General features: G+C 36.7%; 2 protein-coding genes across 6 annotated transcripts in view; one reads left to right on the forward strand and one right to left on the reverse strand.

Annotated features, from left to right (window-relative positions):
- Nucleotides 1-17,677, forward strand: part of LOC139750773 (citramalyl-CoA lyase, mitochondrial-like) — a 31,998-nt gene extending 14,321 nt beyond the window's left edge. The window contains exons 7-10 of one of the 3 annotated variants that reach the window (XR_011713222.1): nt 676-792; nt 2,388-2,479; nt 12,180-12,541; nt 17,490-17,677. Coding sequence is in view for 1 of the 3 variants with exons in the window: in XM_071665504.1 (XP_071521605.1) it covers nt 676-792; nt 2,388-2,474 (204 nt within the window). In the remaining 2 variants the exon portion in view is untranslated. Of the gene's footprint in view, nt 1-675; nt 793-2,387; nt 2,480-8,444; nt 8,610-12,179; nt 15,600-17,489 lie in introns of those variants that run through there. The other 2 variants (XR_011713221.1, XM_071665504.1) reach the window with 2 other exon arrangements.
- The window catches only part of LOC139750771 (glycosaminoglycan xylosylkinase), a 28,039-nt gene continuing 20,752 nt past the window's right edge, over nt 13,780-21,066 (reverse strand). For all 3 annotated transcript variants that reach the window (XM_071665498.1, XM_071665500.1, XM_071665499.1), the window contains exons 7-9: nt 20,698-20,892; nt 20,184-20,243; nt 13,780-19,022 (exon numbers count right to left, since the gene is read on the reverse strand). In XM_071665498.1, coding sequence (XP_071521599.1) covers nt 18,815-19,022; nt 20,184-20,243; nt 20,698-20,892 — 463 coding nt within the window. In that variant the 3' untranslated portion in view covers nt 13,780-18,814. The remainder of the gene's footprint in view (nt 19,023-20,183; nt 20,244-20,697; nt 20,893-21,066) is intronic.

Raw genomic sequence — 21,066 nt, forward strand, 5'->3', positions numbered from 1 at the left:
AACCAATCACTTTCCTCTCTTCCTACACGTACACATGCCTTACATCCTCGATAAAAACTTTTCACTGCTTCTAACAACTTTCCTCCCACACCATATATTCTTAATACCTTCCACAGAGCATCTCTATCAACTCTATCATATGCCTTCTCCAGATCCATAAATGCTACATACAAATCCATTTGCTTTTCTAAGTATTTCTCACATACATTCTTCAAAGCAAACACCTGATCCACACATCCTCTACCACTTCTGAAACCACACTGCTCTTCCCCAATCTGATGCTCTGTACATGCCTTCACCCTCTCAATCAATACCCTCCCATATAATTTACCAGGAATACTCAACAAACTTATACCTCTGTAATTTGAGCACTCACTCTTATCCCCTTTGCCTTTGTACAATGGCACTATGCACGCATTCCGCCAATCCTCAGGCACCTCACCATGAGTCATACATACATTAAATAACCTTACCAACCAGTCAACAATACAGTCACCCCCTTTTTTAATAAATTCCACTGCAATACCATCCAAACATTATATTATGATTTAAAATTTCAATTTGCCTTACATATGGAATTCTTGTTTTTAAAAGATTTAATCACTGATTATGCTGAAACACAAAACTTGGAGCAGTAAAAGATTAAACATCAGTGCTCTTATATTACATTTTCAGGTGATCCACCCAGGTCAGGTTCCAGTTGTGCAGAAAGCATTCTCACCACAAGCTGAAAAGGTGGAATGGGCAGCAGCTCTTGTGCAGGCTTTTGAACAACATCAAAAGGAAGGAAAGGTAGGAGCTATTATTTTCCTCTGACTCCTAACATCATTTAGGTGGGTTAACAAAGATTTAGATATCCACACATTATGAGTGAGAGTAGTTTTATGATTTTATACAATATTCAGTGAGTTTTTGAAGCTGACTCTGCCTCATTTCATTATGGGACATTGATTACCACAGACTTCTTAAAAGGTTTATGTATGATGCATTATGGAAATGGCCAGTAAAGTGACTTGTGTCCTCTGACTTATATTAGTTGCTCACATGCATTCCATTCAAATGACTGTGTTCATAACTTGGGTAACCAGGATGAATCATAATCACCTTTTTATGTAGTTTAACAGCAAAATCTTATCCAACTTAACTAACCTCTAGACTTGACCTAAGGTAGACTAACATTTTATACTGATGATATTTTTGATTTGTTTTGATTTTTTTCTATCTATCTATCTATATCTCTGACACCTGTTCCTTCCGGGAACTCCCATCAAGGGCTGGCCACGGCAAATGTGTCTCTGCTTATCCCTGTCCTTACATGCCTCCCTCACATGCACCATTCCACACATTCTTCCATTATTTCTCTCCCTCCGGTATTCTCCCACCCTATTTGCCCATGTCACAAGTGGTCTTTCACTCACACCAACTCCTTTGATTGTACTATCATGTACTCTCCTTGTAAATTCCCAGTCATGCATTCTTTCCGCATGCTTTAACCACCTCAAAGTATTATGTTTCACCCATTTTACCACTTCACAATTCATTCCCTTTGTGTTCCCTGCCATACCACATCTCTTATACACCCCTTTATTTCTTTTTTCATTCCATCCAGTCACACCACATGCTCTTCTCAAATAACTCAATTTCACAGCCAGGATTCTTGACCACTGTGACTCATTCCATGTACGTGCTTCGTCTGCATAGGTCAGGGTTGGGAGGACTATGCTGTCCCTTAATCTTCTCTTCACTTCCATACTCACACCTGTACCCTTCATGATTCTGTTAAGGAACACAATGACTCTTCTATCCTGTACTGCTCTCTCCCTTATATTTCCTTCCAAATCACCACATTTACCCAAAGACAGCTCATAGATACTTTGATTTGTTTATGCTACACAAGTATAGTTTGTTATAAGTTGTGATCCCCTCATTCTATGTAAGGCAAAGACAAAGGTTATGCAGCTTTGCCATAAATTTTCACTTTAAGAATTGCTTATGAGAGATCACCCAAGGATAGAGTTACACTGCAGAAACATGTTATTTTGGGAATTAATTTTTCTCATAGTTTTCACTGGCTGTATGGTGGAAATCATACTTTAGAAATGATATTTTATCACTGCCATGGTATTAGATGTATGAATCGTCAAATGTTGTGTATAGATTATAGCAACATACTGTGAAGAATGTTGATCTTTACTTTAACTGGTTATTAGAACCGAGTTGATATAGTTCACTTACGTTTTGAAAGTCTGTAGGCTTTTTTTTTCTAACTGCAGCTTAGAAGCAGAACTCAGATTCAGATATTAGGTGTAATTACTATAAGATCTTTATCTCATAGTGTAATTACCTTGGCATTTTTAAGTGAATGCTTTCATTTCTGCACCTCTCAGGGAGCCTTCACTTTCCGAGGCCACATGATTGACATGCCATTGCTGCTTCAAGCTCGTAACATTCTGCAGATGGCTTCCCATATATAGAAGCGGTAAGGGTTTCTTAATGCATGTTAAACGCTTTTATGTATAAGTGCGTACTGTGATGATACTGTTTTCAGACTGACAAAGGAACAGATGAAGCACAGTAGGGTTTTTCTTGAAGGCTTAGTTGTAATCCTGATGCTGCCTCGTTAAAGCTTGAAAGGCAAGCAGGTATTAAAAGGATATGCATTGTTCAGGCAAGCAGGTGTTGGTTGCATGTGAACACAAGAGTTTACAAGATGTTTAGGGAAATGTAGAATGTGTAGATGTTGACTGAAGTACTTATCAGGAGATTCTGGAAAAAGACTGTTTGAGAAACTGTATTTTCCATGAATAGTGAATTTTGTCTCATCCATTTTAGTAATTAACCAATAGTTTAATCAGCCCCCAGTGAATTGGAATGAAGTTGATGATACTTATACAGGGACTTCTCAATTTACATGATAGTCATATTCCTAAAAATGGCTGTGTAACTCAAATGTAACTGGTAAAAATTATGGGATTTTGTTATCAATAAACTGTGCCAAATATATCAGTAGATAACTACAATGTACATTATCAGGAAATATGAAATACTCTAATGTACAGACTCCACAATGAATTCCATTGATGAAAAAGGAAAGAACAAACTTTGTATCCTGGTGCAATCTTCTCTTCACAGGAAATGTAAGTTTCATGGGTATTCTCTTCCAAAATAATCCTGTCTCATTCATGTTAAAAATCTGTTAAGGAGGATAACCACCTTCCTTGATAATGGTCTTGAGGGTTGCCAGGAAATTTTCAGCAGCAACGACATCAGCTAAAGCAGCCTCACCAGTTATCTTGATGTTGTAGTAATTGTAGTGTTTCCTTAAATTTATGAACCAAGACTTACATGAGATGTTTCCATCGTTCCTTCTCCTGTTGTGAAGTCATCACATATATTGTAGGCCTTTGCTTGTATCACAAGCATGTTGATGGAAACATTTGTTCTATTCTCTCTGTAATCAAACTTGGTACTCTTGGTACTCTCTTAGATCTTTTCTGCGTTATCACAAATAGTTCATAATGTTGAGTCACTAAGTCCAAGGGCTTACTTGATATATGCTGAGCATTCATCTTAACTTCATTGGTGATGGCCTTATGCTTCTTAGCCCCAGTGGGTACAGGAGAATTTATAAGATGCTCTGATGGCATGATGCAAAGGGCAGAACATGTGCAATATACAGTTTATTGCAAAATGTAGCACTCTATGACTACAGACTGTATCCACACCATGCTTATGCTCACTTCTTTCATGGCACTGTCAGTGCCAAGCCACTGCACTGCCAGCCCAGTGATGATTGCCTTATTTTGAATCTAAGTCCATGTAAATTAAAGAAGGATGTAAGTTAACCATGTGTGTATCTAAAAATGGCATGTCATATATACATGAATTGAGAGGTACCTGTATGGTGTCAGATTTCGATTTCCAGGTGTTGTAAATGTAAATTTAAATGAAACTGTGATCTAGCTGCTCCTATAATTTCCTCATATTTTAAGGTGAGTGTAGAAGAGTAAAAGGATAAGCTCAATGGGACTGCATAGCATTGTCAGTAGAAGGTGGATGGCAAAAGGCTAGAATGTTTTGCTGTTCCCGTTTTGGTTCTTTTACTGGTAAAAAATGACTCTACAATACATATTTATTGATATTGTTTATGAAAGGTTAACATAGGGAAAGTATTGATATTGTTTATGAAAGGTTAACATAGGGAAAGCAGGTTTCAAAATGATGTATTTAGCAGGTAGATAGTGAAAGGCTTGACAGTGGCTCTGCTTCAATTTAGGGTCTTTAATTAGACCTTGATATTTAAATTGTAAATGTCCAGTTATACTAAAATAGGTATAGCATGTCTCGTATAAGGGAAGACATATTTATTTTATAATATTTAGGAAAGAAATATATTTCTTATGTGATGTCTCCATGGTTGTTTAATTTGTTTATGGATGGGGTTGTTAGGGAGGTGAATGCAAGAGTTTTGGAAAGAGGGGCAAGTATGCAATCTGTTGTGGATGAGAGAGCTTGGGAAGTGAGTCAGTTGTTGTTCGCTGATGATACAGCGCTGGTGGCTGATTCATGTGAGAAACTGCAGATGCTGGTGACTGAGTTTGGTAAAGTGTGTGAAAGAAGAAAGTTGAGAGTAAATGTGAATAAGAGCAAGGTTATTAGGTACAGTAGGGTGGAGGGTCAAGTCAGTTGGGAGGTAAGTTTGAATGGAGAAAAACTGGAGGAAGTAAAGTGTTTTAGATATCTGGGAGTGGATCTGGCAGTGGATGGAACCATGGAAGCGGAAGTAAATCATAGGGTGGGGGAGGGGGCAAAAATTCTGGGAGCCTTGAAGAATGTGTGGAAGTCGAGAACGTTATCTCGGAAAGCAAAAATGGGTATGTTTGAAGGAATAGTGGTTACAACAATGTTGTATGGTTGCGAGGCGTGGGCTATGGATAGAGTTGTGCGCAGGAGGATGGATGTGCTGGAAATGAGGTGTTTGAGGACAATATGTGGTGTGAGGTGGTTTGATCGAGTAAGTAATGTAAGGGTAAGAGAGATGTGTGGTAATAATAAAGAGTGTGGTTGAGAGAGCAGATGAGGGAGTTTTGAAATGGTTTGATCACATGGAGAGAATGAGTGAGGAAAGATTGACCAAGAGGATATATGTGTCAGAGGTGGAGGGAACGAGAAGTGGGAGACCAAATTGGAGGTGGAAAGATGGAGTGAAAAAGATTTTGAGTGATCGGGGCCTGAACATGCAGGAGGGTGAAAGGCATGCAAGGAATAGAGTGAATTGGAACGATGTGATATACTGGGGTCGACGTGCTGTCAATGGATTGAGGCAGGGCATGTGAAGCGTCTGGGGTAAACCATGGAAAGTTCTGTGGGGCCTGGATGTGGAAAGGGAGCTGTGGTTTCGGTGCATTATTACATGACAGCTAGAGACTGAGTGTGAACAAATGGGGCCTTTGTTGTCTTTTCCTAGCACTACCTCACACACATGAGGGGTAGGGGGTTGTTATTCCATGTGTGGCGAGGTGGCGATGGGAATGAATAAAGGCAGAGAGTATGAATTATGTACATGTGTATATATGTATATGTCTGTGTGTATATATATGTATACATTGAGATGTATAGGTATGTATACTTGCGTGTGTTGGACGTGTATGTATACACATGTGTATGTGGGTGGGTTGGGCCATTCTTTCGTCTGTTTCCTTGCGCTACCTCGCTAACGCGGGAGACAGCGACAAAGCAAAATAAATAAAATAAAATAAATAAGAAGCTAATACTGAAATCTTACAAAAATGAGAGGACAAGTGGCTAAAATAGCCATACACATGTATATATATATACACGTCCACACACGCAAATATACATACCTATACATCTCAACGTATACATATAAATACACATACAGACATATACATATATACACATGTACATAGTTCATACTCTCTGCCTTTATTCATTCCCATCGCCACCTCGCCACACATGAAATAACAACCCCCTCCCCCTCGTGTGTGAGGTAGTGCTAGGAAAAGACAACAAAGGCCACATTCGCTCACACTCAGTCTCTAGCTGTCATGTAATAATGCACCGAAACCACAGCTCCCTTTCCACATCCAGGCCCCACAGAACTTTCCATGGTTTACCCCAGACGCTTCACATGCCCTGCTTCAATCCACTAACAGCACGTCGACCCCGGTATACCACATCATTCCAATTCACTCTATTCCTTGCATGCCTTTCACCCTCCTGCATGTTTAGGCCCCAATCACTTAAAATCTTTTTCACTCCATCTTTCCATCTCCAATTTGGTCTCCCACTTCTCCTCATTCCCTCCACCTCTGACACATATATCCTCTTGGTCAATCTTTCCTCACTCATTCTCTCCATGTGACCAAACCATTTCAAAACACCCTCTTCTGCTCTGTCAACCACACTCTCTTTATTACCACACATCTCTCTTACCCTATAATATATTACTTACTCGATCAAACCACCTCACACCACATATTGTCCTCAAACATTTCATTTCCAGCACATCCACCCTCCTGCGCACAACTCTATCCATAGACCACGCCTCGCAACCATACAACATTGTTGTAACCACTATTCCTTCAATCATACCCATTTTTTGCTTTCAGAGATAATGTTCTCGACTTCCACACATTCCTCAAGGCTCCCAGATTCTTTTATTTCACTTGACAAAACGTTAGTTTCCATCTTTTTTGTTGGGCTCTTACATATTTTTATTTGGTGTCTTTTTGCTATTGCTGTGGATTCTCATAATTTGATAACCTTTTCATGATGTTGTAAACTGTCTAGTTTGAGTATGTTTTCTTTAATGCTTAGAATATGTATGTATTCTGGGCTTATTAGTTCAAGTTCTCTTACCTTTAATGATAGTCTGTGACTTCCATTCCATTAGTTTCATTTGCAAAAGTTTCAAAATTGTAAGACAAAACAGGTGAAATGTATGAGCAGGTAGAGATTGATAACTTTTGTAGCATAGTTTGAATGTGTACTGAATACAGAATAAGATGTGAGTGATATTTGATGTGAAGAAATCATTGTGTCAAGACTTTGATGAGTCTTTTAGAAAGTGACCCTGTTGGATGTTTGCCACATGATAAGTCAACTTTGGTATATGGTAGTTTGGTTGATGGACAGATTTAGTGAGTGAATTCTTAGGGCCTGAGACACTTCCTGTGACTTATCAGCCTTCTGACCCAGTAAACTCCTACAGCACTCAAGCAGCCAGCCTCATCCCTGGACAGGAGCACAGGTTATGAAGTTTAGTGATGTTTGTGTGTCTCTGTAGGGAGAGTGCAGGGCAATTGAATAGTATGTGATTACTTGGTAGTTACATTCTGGGCATAATGATTCATGAGATATGTTGAATTGGTATTTGTGGAGTTGTAGGGATGGGAGATGTCCAGACCATAGACAAAAATGTGTAACTTGCATTTAGCTGGGAGAGTGTTTTCTGGTAAGTGTATGTCAAGTGGGGTAATGTTTAAGGTTGAGTTATGAGGGCAGTTATTTGATGTTTATGAGGTCATTTTGGTGTGAGTATGTTTTGCCATTGTCATGTTAATTGGAATGGGGATGTCCGAGAGGAAAGGCTGCTGAAATATGAAGCAAGGGTAAGCTTTTCTTTTACTTTGGAGTTACTAGTTCATTATTGAGTGGTTTGGATGAGAAGGGTCTAGTGCTGTTGCAAAGAATTGAGTGTTGAAAATAACAAAGTGGGATTGTATTGGGAGGATCTTTATTTTGTTTTGTCATTGGGTGTTTGTGGATGTTATGCAGTCAGTGATTGTGATTTTTGTTCATTGGTAATGGATTAAAGGTGTGTGCAAAAGTGACATGAGTGTTAATTTTGCTTTATGAATCAACTTAACATCTACTAAGACAAATATTTAGGAGATTTATATCGATGTGGAAACCTTTGTTTACTTTAGTGTACAGGACATAGGTTGAGGATCCATGTAAATGAAAAAGGCTTGAGGCATTTAATCCAACACTGTATTTGGGAATGGATTTATAGATCGTAGAGAAATAGATAGGAATTTGGGATTTGTGATTACTGAGGATATTAGTAGGAAATCACGAAATGAGAACAGTCATGCAATAAAGATTTTGAGGTGCAGTAACAGCAGTTTTGAATGGGAAGAAATTAAGTTTTGTTGCAAAACATATTGGTAAATGGTCCCAACTTTTACATGTGTATGTAAAACCTAATTTTCTTAGGTACAGAAAGATAAAATGTAGGAATGTTAGAGATTATGAAAATGAATAATCATGTGAGAAGGGTATATGTTTTGAATTTTTTTTCTTGAAATATGGTTAGACAAAAGCATGTATGATTATATGATTATATAGTGTGCACAGGAAATGAAAGGTTGGTGAAGAAAGTATATGATTTTTTTTTCTTTGGATGGGGACCATTGAAGATGATAGTAAAGACTTGAAGACGTAGTGAAAAGAGTGATCATCTGTTAAGAGCAATGGAGACCTGTGAGAGTGGAGGCATCAGCTTCAGAATGCAAAAGGAAGAACTTAGATGTTACTGTCAAGGCCCATGTTCATGTAACATGCCAGCTGGATAAAAGATGAGGGTGAGTGAGTGAGCCATAAGGCAATAACATTTGATCCACCCACCCAAATCCATTTGATTTGATTTCACTTTAAGGGAAATAGAGTTGAATGGAATTATTATTCAGAATGTTGAACGTACTGCTTTTGTTAAGTTATTGGCAGGAAGCAATTCTCATTTTTAAAGTATGACAAAAATATTTTATCGAGTACAGTATAAAGGAATTGGGACGAGAAGACAGATATAGGTGGGTTGTGTGAAGGCTGTAAAACCAGTTTACTTCCTTCATTAATTCATTAGAAACCATATCATGAAGTATTTGTCATAACATTTTTGAAGTGCATAGCCCATTGGTCAAATTACTAACAAATCTTGTCTCAGCTGCTGATATTGTTTATGACCCCTTCAGGGTTAAGCCGGTGAAGAAGTTAAAGGTGCATTAACTTGGCAATTTGGTACTGACTTGGCTGACTTAAAAACAGTGATCATGCTCTGGGTCAAAAAAATTCTTCCACCTGTATATGACAGCTGGAACACAATATTACCAGCAGAGAATATTAGGTCATTCAAGACTGTTAGGTTAGGTGATATGACCATGCTTTTGTCTTCAAGTGCATTGCAGTTTTAGTGGTCAGTGTAAGTTTCATAAAAGACATTTGTAGCAGACCAGTGGTGACATTAAACATACCCCCTTTTAGTGTATTTCTTCCACATGGAAAAATTTCCAGCCCAGACTTCAGCAGTTTCAGACTAGGGACTAATCCTTGTCACCCTGTACGCAGGTCAAATGTAATGACTTTGTTGGTATAAGCTTTGAGATATTTTGGAGAATGAAACAAGCTGGCAGTAAAGAAATATTGATTTCAATCTTTATTGAAAATAATGTATGTACCAGTATGAAAATAGATGTTACCTAAAATTTCTAAGACTTGCACTTAAGAAAATTGCCAAATATTTAAAGAAACTATGAAAATATATAGGTACTACAAATGTAAAAGTAAGGTACTTAAACATAAATTCACTTCAGAAACATTAAATTGTCATTCTTGTTTTGAAGGAATTGGGCAAATTGCATTTGAAATACCCAACAACTGTGGTTAAGCAAAATAAACAGGATTAGTAGACAGTTGGAAGATCAGATTAACTCTAGTGGTTGAGCAGCATCAATCGCCATAATGGCTGCAAGATTGAGACATTCACAGATGTTGGCATTTCACAGCAGATGTAGAGAGACACTCATGGTTAGCAAAGTTTTTGCCACAGACACTGCTTCATTCCATTATGGGCTGAGCCCCTGAAACTCTGCTCATTTTGCTTGGCATATTTTTTTCAGTGTGAATATATTAGCCGTATGTTTGAAATTTAGGGTTAATATTCATTGTTTATGAAGATAGCACAGGAGTTAGTCTTCCTCAGGGAATTAGGAATCCAAAATCTTTTTTTGCTAGCCTGTGGGATTGAGACTAATGACTTAAGTTCTGCAGATATCACCCACTGTAGGAGGATGTGGCCTTGGATGAAAGTGGTTTGCCAAGGATCTGTGTTCTTGATCCACATGAGAAAAATTGAGAATGGGCAGTTTGAAGATGGACAGTATTTGTTTATTTATTTTGCTTTGTCGCTGTCTCCCGTGTTACCAGTTTCTTGAGCATTAAGATAGTAAACAGGATGTCCATATTACTTCCATAACTAAATGTAGGAATGTACAAAATATTTGTAACGACAGTGCCACCTCAGTTGTATGTTCATTTGTTTTTAAAATGGAAATTAGCCTACAACACATGGAATAGTGCTAGAGAAATCTCAGCCTAAAAAGAAGTCAGCTTGATTAATTTACAAATAATGTTCCATTACAGTTAACCTTGATTGAAGGGTTTTATAAAAATGCAAATATGAGGTATTGGACTCTGCAAGATTTTAAATGACTTAGTTATGACAAAAAAATTATGTCTATATTAACTCAATTTCAAATTAGAAGCAACTTGGTCCTGGATATCTTTTAGGGGACTGAATCTAGAATTACAGTGGTAAACTCCAAGCATTACTATTATTTTCTATTTTGAAGAAAGGGCTTGGAGAAAAAAACTTTTATCAACAGATTTCTTGAAAATTTAAATTTTATCTAAATTCTGTTCTTGATGCTTCTCATGCTGAACAAGGATATATGGTCCAAGAGATGTATTTTAGTTAATTACTTAATATGCCTTTGAATAGTAAGAACAGTTAATTTCTTATATTGTGTGAGTTGTCAGTCCCAGGTACCATCTTTTCAGGAGGAAGATCAATAAACCCTTTCATCCTGTTATTATTCAGATTAGAAAAAATAATACACACACACTACTTATGACAATGGATACAATAAAGCATAAAATACCATTCCCTACATAACCTCTCCAAACATACTTGACACCACCCTCCACAAAATAATATAAAAAAATGGTTGGCCAATTTAATAGCTGGTTGACAAGCCAGAGTCACCAACAAAGGCTTCACCTCGTCAACAAAGCAGTTCTTTCTCTGATCCTGTTCAGTTTCTTCATGACCTCCTGTCATCAGCACAGAGTTAAATCGTTTTATAGGCAGATGACCTCACAGTCACATCACAGCACCATGAAACTATCCAAAGCAACCCTATATCATGCAGTTTGAACACTAGGGTCACACAAATAATAATGTCTGCTTCACTATAGAAATCTAGTCATCCTCTTACCCTCAGACAGACACGAATCTAACATGCAACCTCCCATCACTCTGAATGGATAACAACTCCCAGTTAAGAAAACGTCAACCATACTGGGCATCACATGTGACACACAACATTCACTCCACACATACACAATCTAAACACCCTCCAGGTTTGTCTGCTACACAAGAAATTGCACTTCAGCTGCTTGGTCATCCACCGTCAAAAGTAAATATAACAATGCTGCAAACTACACAAAATAGTGCCCCCAGGACAATGACTGCCGAGCAACAACAAACATCCAGTATCTGCATGACAAAACATATATATTCCAATACAGTGTTACCACACCATGCTTGGCTAAGAAAATGGTGCTCCCAGAACAATTATCTGTTGCACAAGCATTTACCACCTGCACAAAAAATATATACCAGTATGCTTAGCTGACAATATGCATACTGACCAAACTGATAAAATAGTCAGTTAACGGCTACTCACCTAGCCCAGCCTTGACCTTTACCCCACCACACATAAACCCATCTAAAACTAAATTCCAGACATGTACAAAGTTACAATTTCTTGTCTGTGTTCTGGCCACCACCTATCACTACAACATTATTAACACTGATTTATTATATTACAAGACCCAATATGCCTAAGATGCAACTTCCATACTGACGACACAGAACATTTTACTTTAACTTGTCCTGCACTCATACCATACATATGCACAGAACATTCCCACACTTGACCTTGGTCCTGCCCACTAGAATGCTACATTAGCTCCTATATACCGGATCCTTGAACAGGAAAGTATTACTGAACACCTGCAGGCAGTTACACTATGGGTAAAAATGCATCTTTGATATGTCTTTCTTATTGTAAATTGATGAAAAGAAGTATTCCCAGGTTACACTCACAAGTGGTAGCACCACAAGAGGAAAGTATAACTTCAGCAAGACTGTACCATTGTCAGTGGACAGAAAAAAAAATACTGTTGAGGAACTTCCTGCCGTAAAGAAGCCCACTTTCCCTGCTTCTATGTGGGGTGCAACAGTGAAGCTACAAGAGCCCTATAAGAGGGATACCTGAATTAAGAGAGCCAAGTTACAATGAGAGACTGAAGGGTATAAATTTATCCACTAGAAGAGATGAGAGAGGGGTGACCTAATTACAATCTTCAAGTTTCTCAAACAACTGGATGATGTCAACAGAACATTTCATCATCCCAAGATGCAATAACCACAGGTCACGAACAGATATTGGTAAAGGTATGCTGAAGTTATGTTTTAGCATTTAAGGGTAGTGGAGGCTGCAATAGACTTAAGTAATGAAATGGTGAATACCATTATTATATATATTTTTGAAAGCTATTTGATAGTAAGATTTTCAACAGGTGGGGCCCCATGAGTGTAGAATTCTTGCTCAATGCTGAATGATTACAAATAGGTAATTACATACACACAATGTCTAACTCTGCTTTTAGTGAAAGGCAGTAGCAATATAGGCCAATTGCAGATTTTTGACATTATCTATGTCATTGTTAACTAATTTTCCAATTCCCTGGGGTGAATCAAGTATATATAGCTTAAAAAATCTTTCACACCAGTGTTCAAACCATGCCCAGAATATGAGTGAAACACTGGCAACCACTTATAAAAACTGTTCACTTTTTTCTTAAATATACACATTATGTTGTCATGTGGCACTAAAATCACTATTCATACCACCTCTATGTACAAAATGCTTCCATTGCATTTCATCTCCAGTCATTCTTCTAGCATCATCTGAAGTATCCTTAGCCCTTTATCAAATCTCTCTCCATCTAATTTTCTCTCCAATCTACCTCTCCTTTTACCTTTGACAGACTCTCATCTGTCATATGTTCTGCTTTCATCCATGCACTTTTCTAATGTTTTCTTCACACCAGATATGTACCCTTGCCACATCTTTATCCTTCATTATATCCATCTTCCTAATACTAAATATATTAAAGTTTCCATCCCTGCTGCCCTTATCTTTTACCAGTCATGATCCAACAAACAAGTTTCATATCCACACACAGCTGGGCCTTTCATACAAGCTCCTTGCACAGGCTGAAAATTTGCCCATTCAACAGAGCATTCACTGTACCTCTAAATTTTCTCCCACTTGTCTTAATTCACACTTAACCTTTACTTCCTCAGCACATATACTTTGATGTATCATCCCTTTAAAAAACTAGCGTCTTATTTTTGTTCCATTTAAGCATACTCCTCCTACACAATCATCGAAACAGTCCGGCTCTTTCTCTGATGTAGCTAACACCACATCATCATCTACATACAAGAACTGTGGCAACATCCATTTTTTTCTACATAAGGCCTCAAGTTCAGGATTTGCCAGCTGAAGTTTCATCATTACATCAGGAGCACTCAAATTTCATCACAAGGAAATAACTCATATTCATATACAATATTAGCTCAATTCTGTTCCCCATGTGTTATGTTCCATTAACAATATTAATACAGCAGTTTAATAATGGTTTATTTTAGAGTACACATAACTAGACCCTGATTAACTCTATTTTCAAATATTCCATTTTGTTTCCAAACTAAATTTACTTATGCTTTGATTTTTATAAAGGTACGGTATTTAAAATTAAATGAATAATTTTGAGTCTATCACAGAGATGAGGAAGGATCAGATATCCTAGATACTAGCAATCATATTATAAATACTATGCACAATTAGATTTAAAGATTACAGCTAATTACAATAATGTATGTTAAACAAAATATCTGCTGACAACAGAAATTCTTGCATTTCCAAGAGACTGATTCCAATTGTAATCAGAACCACACAATTCACCGTTATCTCTATTTCCTCTTATACCAGTAGTAGTATGGTACATGGCACTTAAACAATAAATTTGTTGCCATTATAGAACTTAGTACACTGAACTTAGTACACTCTGTTGCCTATGACAGCATTTCCATACTAAGCTACAAAAAAAAAAAAAAAAGGTTTGAAAGGTCCTCAAGTATTAGAAAAAACACTGAACCAACAGAAATTACGGTGCAATTTCTGAGTATATCTGCACATTATACTACAGCTGAACCATAATCTAGAAGATGGGATTTTCACATTTAACTTTATGGAAGACAATTTCAAAAAGGTAATTACAAGCACACCATGTCCAAATAGGTAAATACAAACACACCATGTCTGACTCTGTTTCTAGTGAAAGGCATTAAAACATTATGTCAGAAGTCTTGGGCTTTAAACAAATAATGCATACCATCTGTCTGTTATGCCAATACCACAAATATGTTTATGTTGTAGTATGATCGTACTTCACTGTAACTTAAAATACAGTAAAACATTCATTTTTTTTTCTCCTAATTATCAAGATAGTGCCGGAACAGACAAATGCCCTTAAACTAAAAGGGGTGAGAGTGAGGGGCTGGAAATCCTCCCCTCCGGTTTTACTTTTCCAAAAGAAGGAACAGGGAAGGGGGCAAAGTGAGGATTTTTTCTCTAAGGCTGTCCTCTGTTTTTGACGCTACCTTGCTAACGCAGGAAATGGTGAATAGATATGAAAAAGAATATGAATTTTCAATGATACTTAAGAGTAACTCATGAAGAGAAAATCAAACCATAAACAAAAGATTTTTATGAATTTAAATGTGCAAAACCTTATTACTGAGAAAATGATGACTGAAGTTGGTGCAGCACATACGTAAACAAGACAGAGAAAGCTTATTGATAATGATTTTAAATATTCAAAGGACAGTATGGAAATATTCAAGAAAGGATAAAACTATTTTCGATGTTACAACATTTTTTCATTTTGCACAAGCTGTTGATCATTTGAAGAGCCAAAGACCCATGGAGTTAAAGGAAAGCAAACATGGTGCTGCAATCTGCTAAAAGTTCAAGGACCACTGCACTACAGCAAAGTTTTCTTGGAAAAAATGCTTAATTATTTCTATTAATATAAATCATGCTAGTTTTCAAAACCTGTGACAGACATGCTGTAAGGCACAGAGATAAGAGTGGACCACATACAATACTCACTATGGAGGCACATCATATTATATTTCCCCTGAAAAATTTCATTAGTTGAAAAATATATATTTTGCAGCCTATGTCTTCCGAACCAAGAAGCATGCCATGTCTAATGTGCAATCACTGAAGAGTGTAACTAATATACCTAATTCCTACATTACAAATTAAGCTGTCATTCTCCTTTGTGAACCTGTATTGTGAGTTTCATGTAAGCACAGCAGCTCTGTATCACTTTGAATTCTTACCATTATGAATTAATTATAAAATATATCAAGAATACCCTAGGTGTATTACACAAGTTTACAACCATTTCCACGATTGACAAAAAGTTATAATCTGGGTAATTATAATGCAGCTTAATTACTGGAAGAAATATTACATCTAAAATCAACCAATTTACCTTGCACCTCACCATATAATTACAATTATACAGTACGTTGTAATTAAAAAAGAGTAAACATAAAAAAACATAAGATACTTAATATAGGAAGCACCACTCCCAGCTACTTTAATTAGGTGACTGTTGAAAACAAGAATACATTTTAAGTCAAAGGCAACCACTGAATAAATACAACCTATGTCATTTTGAGCACCATTTAACTAGAACAGTTCAGTCAATCTTTTCACTGTGACTGTGATTAATCCTAACTTATAAATATATGACATATGTTCCACTACAGAAATGGCAGTAGGTTTCTATAACAATTAATATCCTGCAATTCAGTATATTAAAAAAAAATGCTTCTCAAGGCTAAAAGAACAAGTGTACTTTGTGTTCAAATTTCGTTACATCCCACATTTGAAAGAAGGACAGGATGATGAAGTCTGCCCATCCATGTGTCTGTCACACATTAAAAGAACCAATGAATGAATTCTGACCATAAATTGTATGAATATTCCTTAACCTACGCTGTTGAGTGCTGCTTAAACTTCACATGCACTGCAAATAATGGCAATTTTAAAATTCTGTTTTCTACACAGTTACCTAATATAATTTTTTCAGCAACTAGAAATTATGATACAAGCAAATTCATATACCATTTATGTTTATGAGACTTTCCTGCTTCTAAATAAATAACCTAATATCACAATTTCATTTACTGTTTTACATAACGTAAGTTTAAAATGTCTTCTTTCCTCTCTAATGCTAGTCAAAAGCATCAGTATTTTCCACACCTCATTTTCACCAAAAACTACCTATTTTCTTATAGACGTTCTTTAAAAATCAAACAATAACATACTCATGAGGAGTTTCTCCAACACCTGAGGAAAAAAATGAGTTTTGGAAAATATATACTACTGACTTCACTGCATATCTTACCAACTGCAACATCACACAATCCATGGTGAACTTACATTCATTTCTGACTATCGACACACTAACTTTTCTGTACATATAACGCTTCATTAGCATATCATTTATTTATAATCTATGTATTCACTAATGCATCTCTGAAGCATTTTTATCACTAAATGCAAAGCATCATTTTTCATTTGCAAAAATCTACCGAGTACTGCTGGGGGGGCCATGCCTCCTCAACCTCTTGGCCAATAATTCTTCATTATCCACTCACAATGGCTGTGTAATACTTATACTACTCACCAAAACACAGCTTTGGATTCTTTCCATAAATCACAGAAATGAAAAGCTGTGACGTAGAGCTGACAGGTTCAATTTGCAGCCTTTGCAGTATTATGGTTCTCTGATGCATTAAACTCACATGGGATGACTGGTTCAGAATGATTAAATGGTGGGAGTCTTCATATGATGATTTGCATTGCAGATGGCAGAAACCATTATATGAGTGCTAAGTTTTGTGGGCCATGTTTAAATTCCCTGCCAATATTTTGATAATTGTATGGCTGCTAAATGCTGCCTCGGTCAATATAGGTGCTTTCTTCACTCTCTGGAAGCAATTCTGAAGTGTAAATATGTTTCATAAATGAATGTTAATATAAGTAAATGTGTAAATTTATATATGAATAGTAATCCTAAACAGGCATGTGATATTTTGTAAGTTTGAGTAACGAGGCTCACCCACATCTTCCTTACCTCCCACCACTTCTCTGCCTGGATATTTACCCATTAGCAAACCATGTCCATAAAAGTTATATCAGCTCATTTTTTCTACATAGCCTTTATTTTCACAAGTATTTCTTTCTCAATAGTGATGAAAAGCTGGGTGAACTGGCGGCCATAACCAGGAATTGAACCTTGCAGGTCAAATCCAAGGCACATGGTGCATGTGTGATCAAAACTTAACTGTTACATCGAGGAGGTCTGTAGATCACTTGTTTGTGCATATACTTTACTTTTATATTCATTTATTTCACTCTATAACAGAGAGAAAATTTGAGGACCTTATTTTTTTCCTTTTCATATCATGATACACAAATAGCCTGCTTTTTAAAGGTTGACAGGGCAGATGGAGTCACCCTCACAGAGGGCAGTTTGCTTCATCCTCCACGAGCAACACAGGTCTGTATGGGCTTTGTGCAGCATGCTATACATATAATGTTTTTGTTCTTTTAATTTGTGTCTGCCATTTCCCATACTGGGAACAAAGAAAAGGCCTCATTTGCTTACATCTATTCTCTAGCAGTCATATGTAATGCACTGTAACCACAGCCTCCTAACACAACCAGGTCCCACAGACCTTTCCATGGTTTTTTCCCAGCTGCTTCATATGCCTAGGTTCAGTCCACAGACAGCATTTTGCTCCCTGTATACCAAATCATTCCAATTCCCTTTATCCCATGCACACCTTTCACCCTTGTGCATGTTCAGGCTCTGAGCACTTAAAAATCTTATTTACTCCAAACTTCCTTCTCCAATTTAGTCTCCCCTTCTTGCTCCGCAACATCCACTTCAGACACATATATCCTCTTTGTCAACTTCTCACTTATTCTATCCATTTGTCCAAACTATTTCAACACCCAGGGACCTCTTTCTGAAAAAGGTCTGGGGTAATACATAATATATGTACAATATTTAATGCAAAAACCAGCACACTGTCATATTTGTCGTGTGCAAAATCCCTGATTTTCATGGAACATCTTGCAAGAAAAATTAAATGCACTTTTCTCCAACCTTCTATGAAATGTTTAAAAGAACTTACAGCATTTTCTTTATCAGGAGCAAGCGAACAATGGTCTCATTTGCTTACATCCAGGCTTGCTGTATTGTATGCTACAAAAGAGATAAGTGTATTATCTGTGAAATTTAAATGCAAACTTGGTCAAGCCAAGAAGTATTATGCGATGATAAAGAAGGCTATTTATCAATTCATTTCCTCACAAAGAGGGACACTGAAATCTGAGTATCAGTATTAAAAAGCACCACTTAAATTATGCTAAAAAGTTATGAATATAATAATGTTTATCCTTATCACTTCCACATAAAAAATAATCCTTGAAACAGCAATTTTGCTATGAAATAGTATCATAAGAACATATTTCCATGTAGGAAAGTAAAAATGATGGTACCAAATTGACTAGTAAAGAACATTATGCCAGCCACCATGCTGCTCTCTGCACATGCTCAAAGCTGCTAGAATGTGAATAACTCTCCGATCTAAAGCAAGAAGATGAGACTTGGTTAAAATGGGAGTTAAGGGGTCTTGAGACATCAGTTCCTGCATGGCTTGTGACAATCCTCCACCACTAAGAAGGACCAGTCTTTCATATGTTGTCTGTCGTAACCTGATGAAAAAGATCAAAGTATCCAAAATAAAAAATTCATTTGCGTAGTTCAGGCAGAAAATCCTCTTAAATGAAACATAATTTATGGAAGCACAACATGGTAACTTTTCATAATGTTTTTCCTTCATGCAATTTGCATTTACATTGTATATGTTGCACCTCACATATATCTTTTTCAGATATAAGGTGCTGTTTTCTATTGTGAACAATGACAAAAGCTTTCAATCAAACTATGTTTTTACTTCTGCTAACCAACTTGCATTCCTTACCATTCTCCAGAACACTATCTTGACAGACATATGGACATTTATTTCTGTGAACCAATATACATTCCTTAACATTCCCAAGAATACTGATGAGCTATGGTGAATATTTACTGAACATATAATGAAATTTAATCAAAACTTAATAATAAAAAGGTCCAACCTGCTTTGGACTCTGATAACAGTTTTAAATTACAGATATCAATAGCAGTCATCAAGGGAAGTAAAATACCAATGTCCTGTTTTACAGGTACTGAAGACTGAAAGAAATAATGTAGACATCAAATGATAACCTTAAGCCCATTTCATAAATTAATCATATGCAAGTTATCAACTGAAAAACAAAATTACACAGGAATTCAATAAAGTGTATTTGTCAGAGATTCCCCTTACAAAATCTGTTTATTCGATTCTTTTCATTTCTTCTCGATATCACTTATGGCAGTGAAGAGCACAACTACTGGGGTTCCACAATGACTGATTTCTTAAATACTGAAATATCTGCTTTACTCAAAGTTCAAAACTACAATCTCTACATGAGTACTACAAGGGATATGTCTTGTTCCTTAGTAAAAGTACTCACAAAAACTATCTTCATATCTAAATGGCAACCATGATTTCAAACCCCCTTCCTCGAGGTCTCAGTCTTTACTTCAATCACACATCTGTGTGACTTTTATATTACTCTATCTATCCATGTGCATATCATGATTTCAAACCCCCTTCTTCGAGGTCTCAGTCTTTACTTCAATCACACATCTGTATGACTTTCATATTACTCTATCCATCCATGTGCTTATCTACTTAGCGTCCACAGTGAATTTATGAAAACCAGCCAAAGGCTGACAGAAAAACATTCTAATTTCATAGAAGACACGAAAAACAAGGAAATCATTACCTACAACATTGTAGCACAGGAGCCAGAATATCCATGTGGTCAATATCAGCATCACCAAAACTGGAAAACAGTAATGCTTCATAAAAAAGTACATAAATCTAGGTATTCACTCAATTCTTTATAAAAAGAAGTAATGTGCAAAGCCTTGGTACACTTACTGGCTAGGACTGTAACTGCTGTGGTGCTTTACCCCAAGTTAAGTTGGTACCCATTTATCTACCAATCAGAGGAAGGATGAACAGCTGGGTAAGCTCCAGAAACTGACCCCAGAATAGGGGACTAATAGTCAGCATCACCAATATAATGAGAATAACAAGTACTTATCTACTTATTTACATTTATATTAGAGCATGAAATGCTTTTGTAGTCAAAGGTGAGAATAAATTATGAAATAAATAATACAATGATTAAATAGCAATATATCTAAGTTTAATGCAATCTAAATTATGTAAAACAACGAGCACTACCAATACAAATGAATAATAAAAAGTGCTGCTATGCTTATAACATTTACCTTTTTCCATTGTCAAGAAGAATAATGGCAGAATCATGCTTTCCAGACACAACAGTGTAGTGATGCCTATCTCCATTTTGGATGAGGAAATCAAAAACAGCAGTATCCATGAGGTCTAATAGCCGGGGAGAGTTGTCATCACTGAAGGGTGAATGCCGTAGTACAAGCTCACAGTAGTTTTCATTTTCTTCCCACCTGTACGCAGTGAAAGTCTGTATTCCTCCATTACAATGCTTTTGCACTTAAGATTCCACAGTTTCAATACACCAGATCATGAAAACAAAGTACAATTTCACTATGAATAACAGTACATATTATTCTGCAAAACCTTGTTACAAATACTCCCCTTGCTCCCTTCACTTTTGATGT

The sequence above is a fragment of the Panulirus ornatus genome, chromosome 10, assembly GCF_036320965.1.
Source record: "Panulirus ornatus isolate Po-2019 chromosome 10, ASM3632096v1, whole genome shotgun sequence".
NCBI classification, from domain to species: Eukaryota; Metazoa; Arthropoda; class Malacostraca; order Decapoda; family Palinuridae; genus Panulirus; species Panulirus ornatus.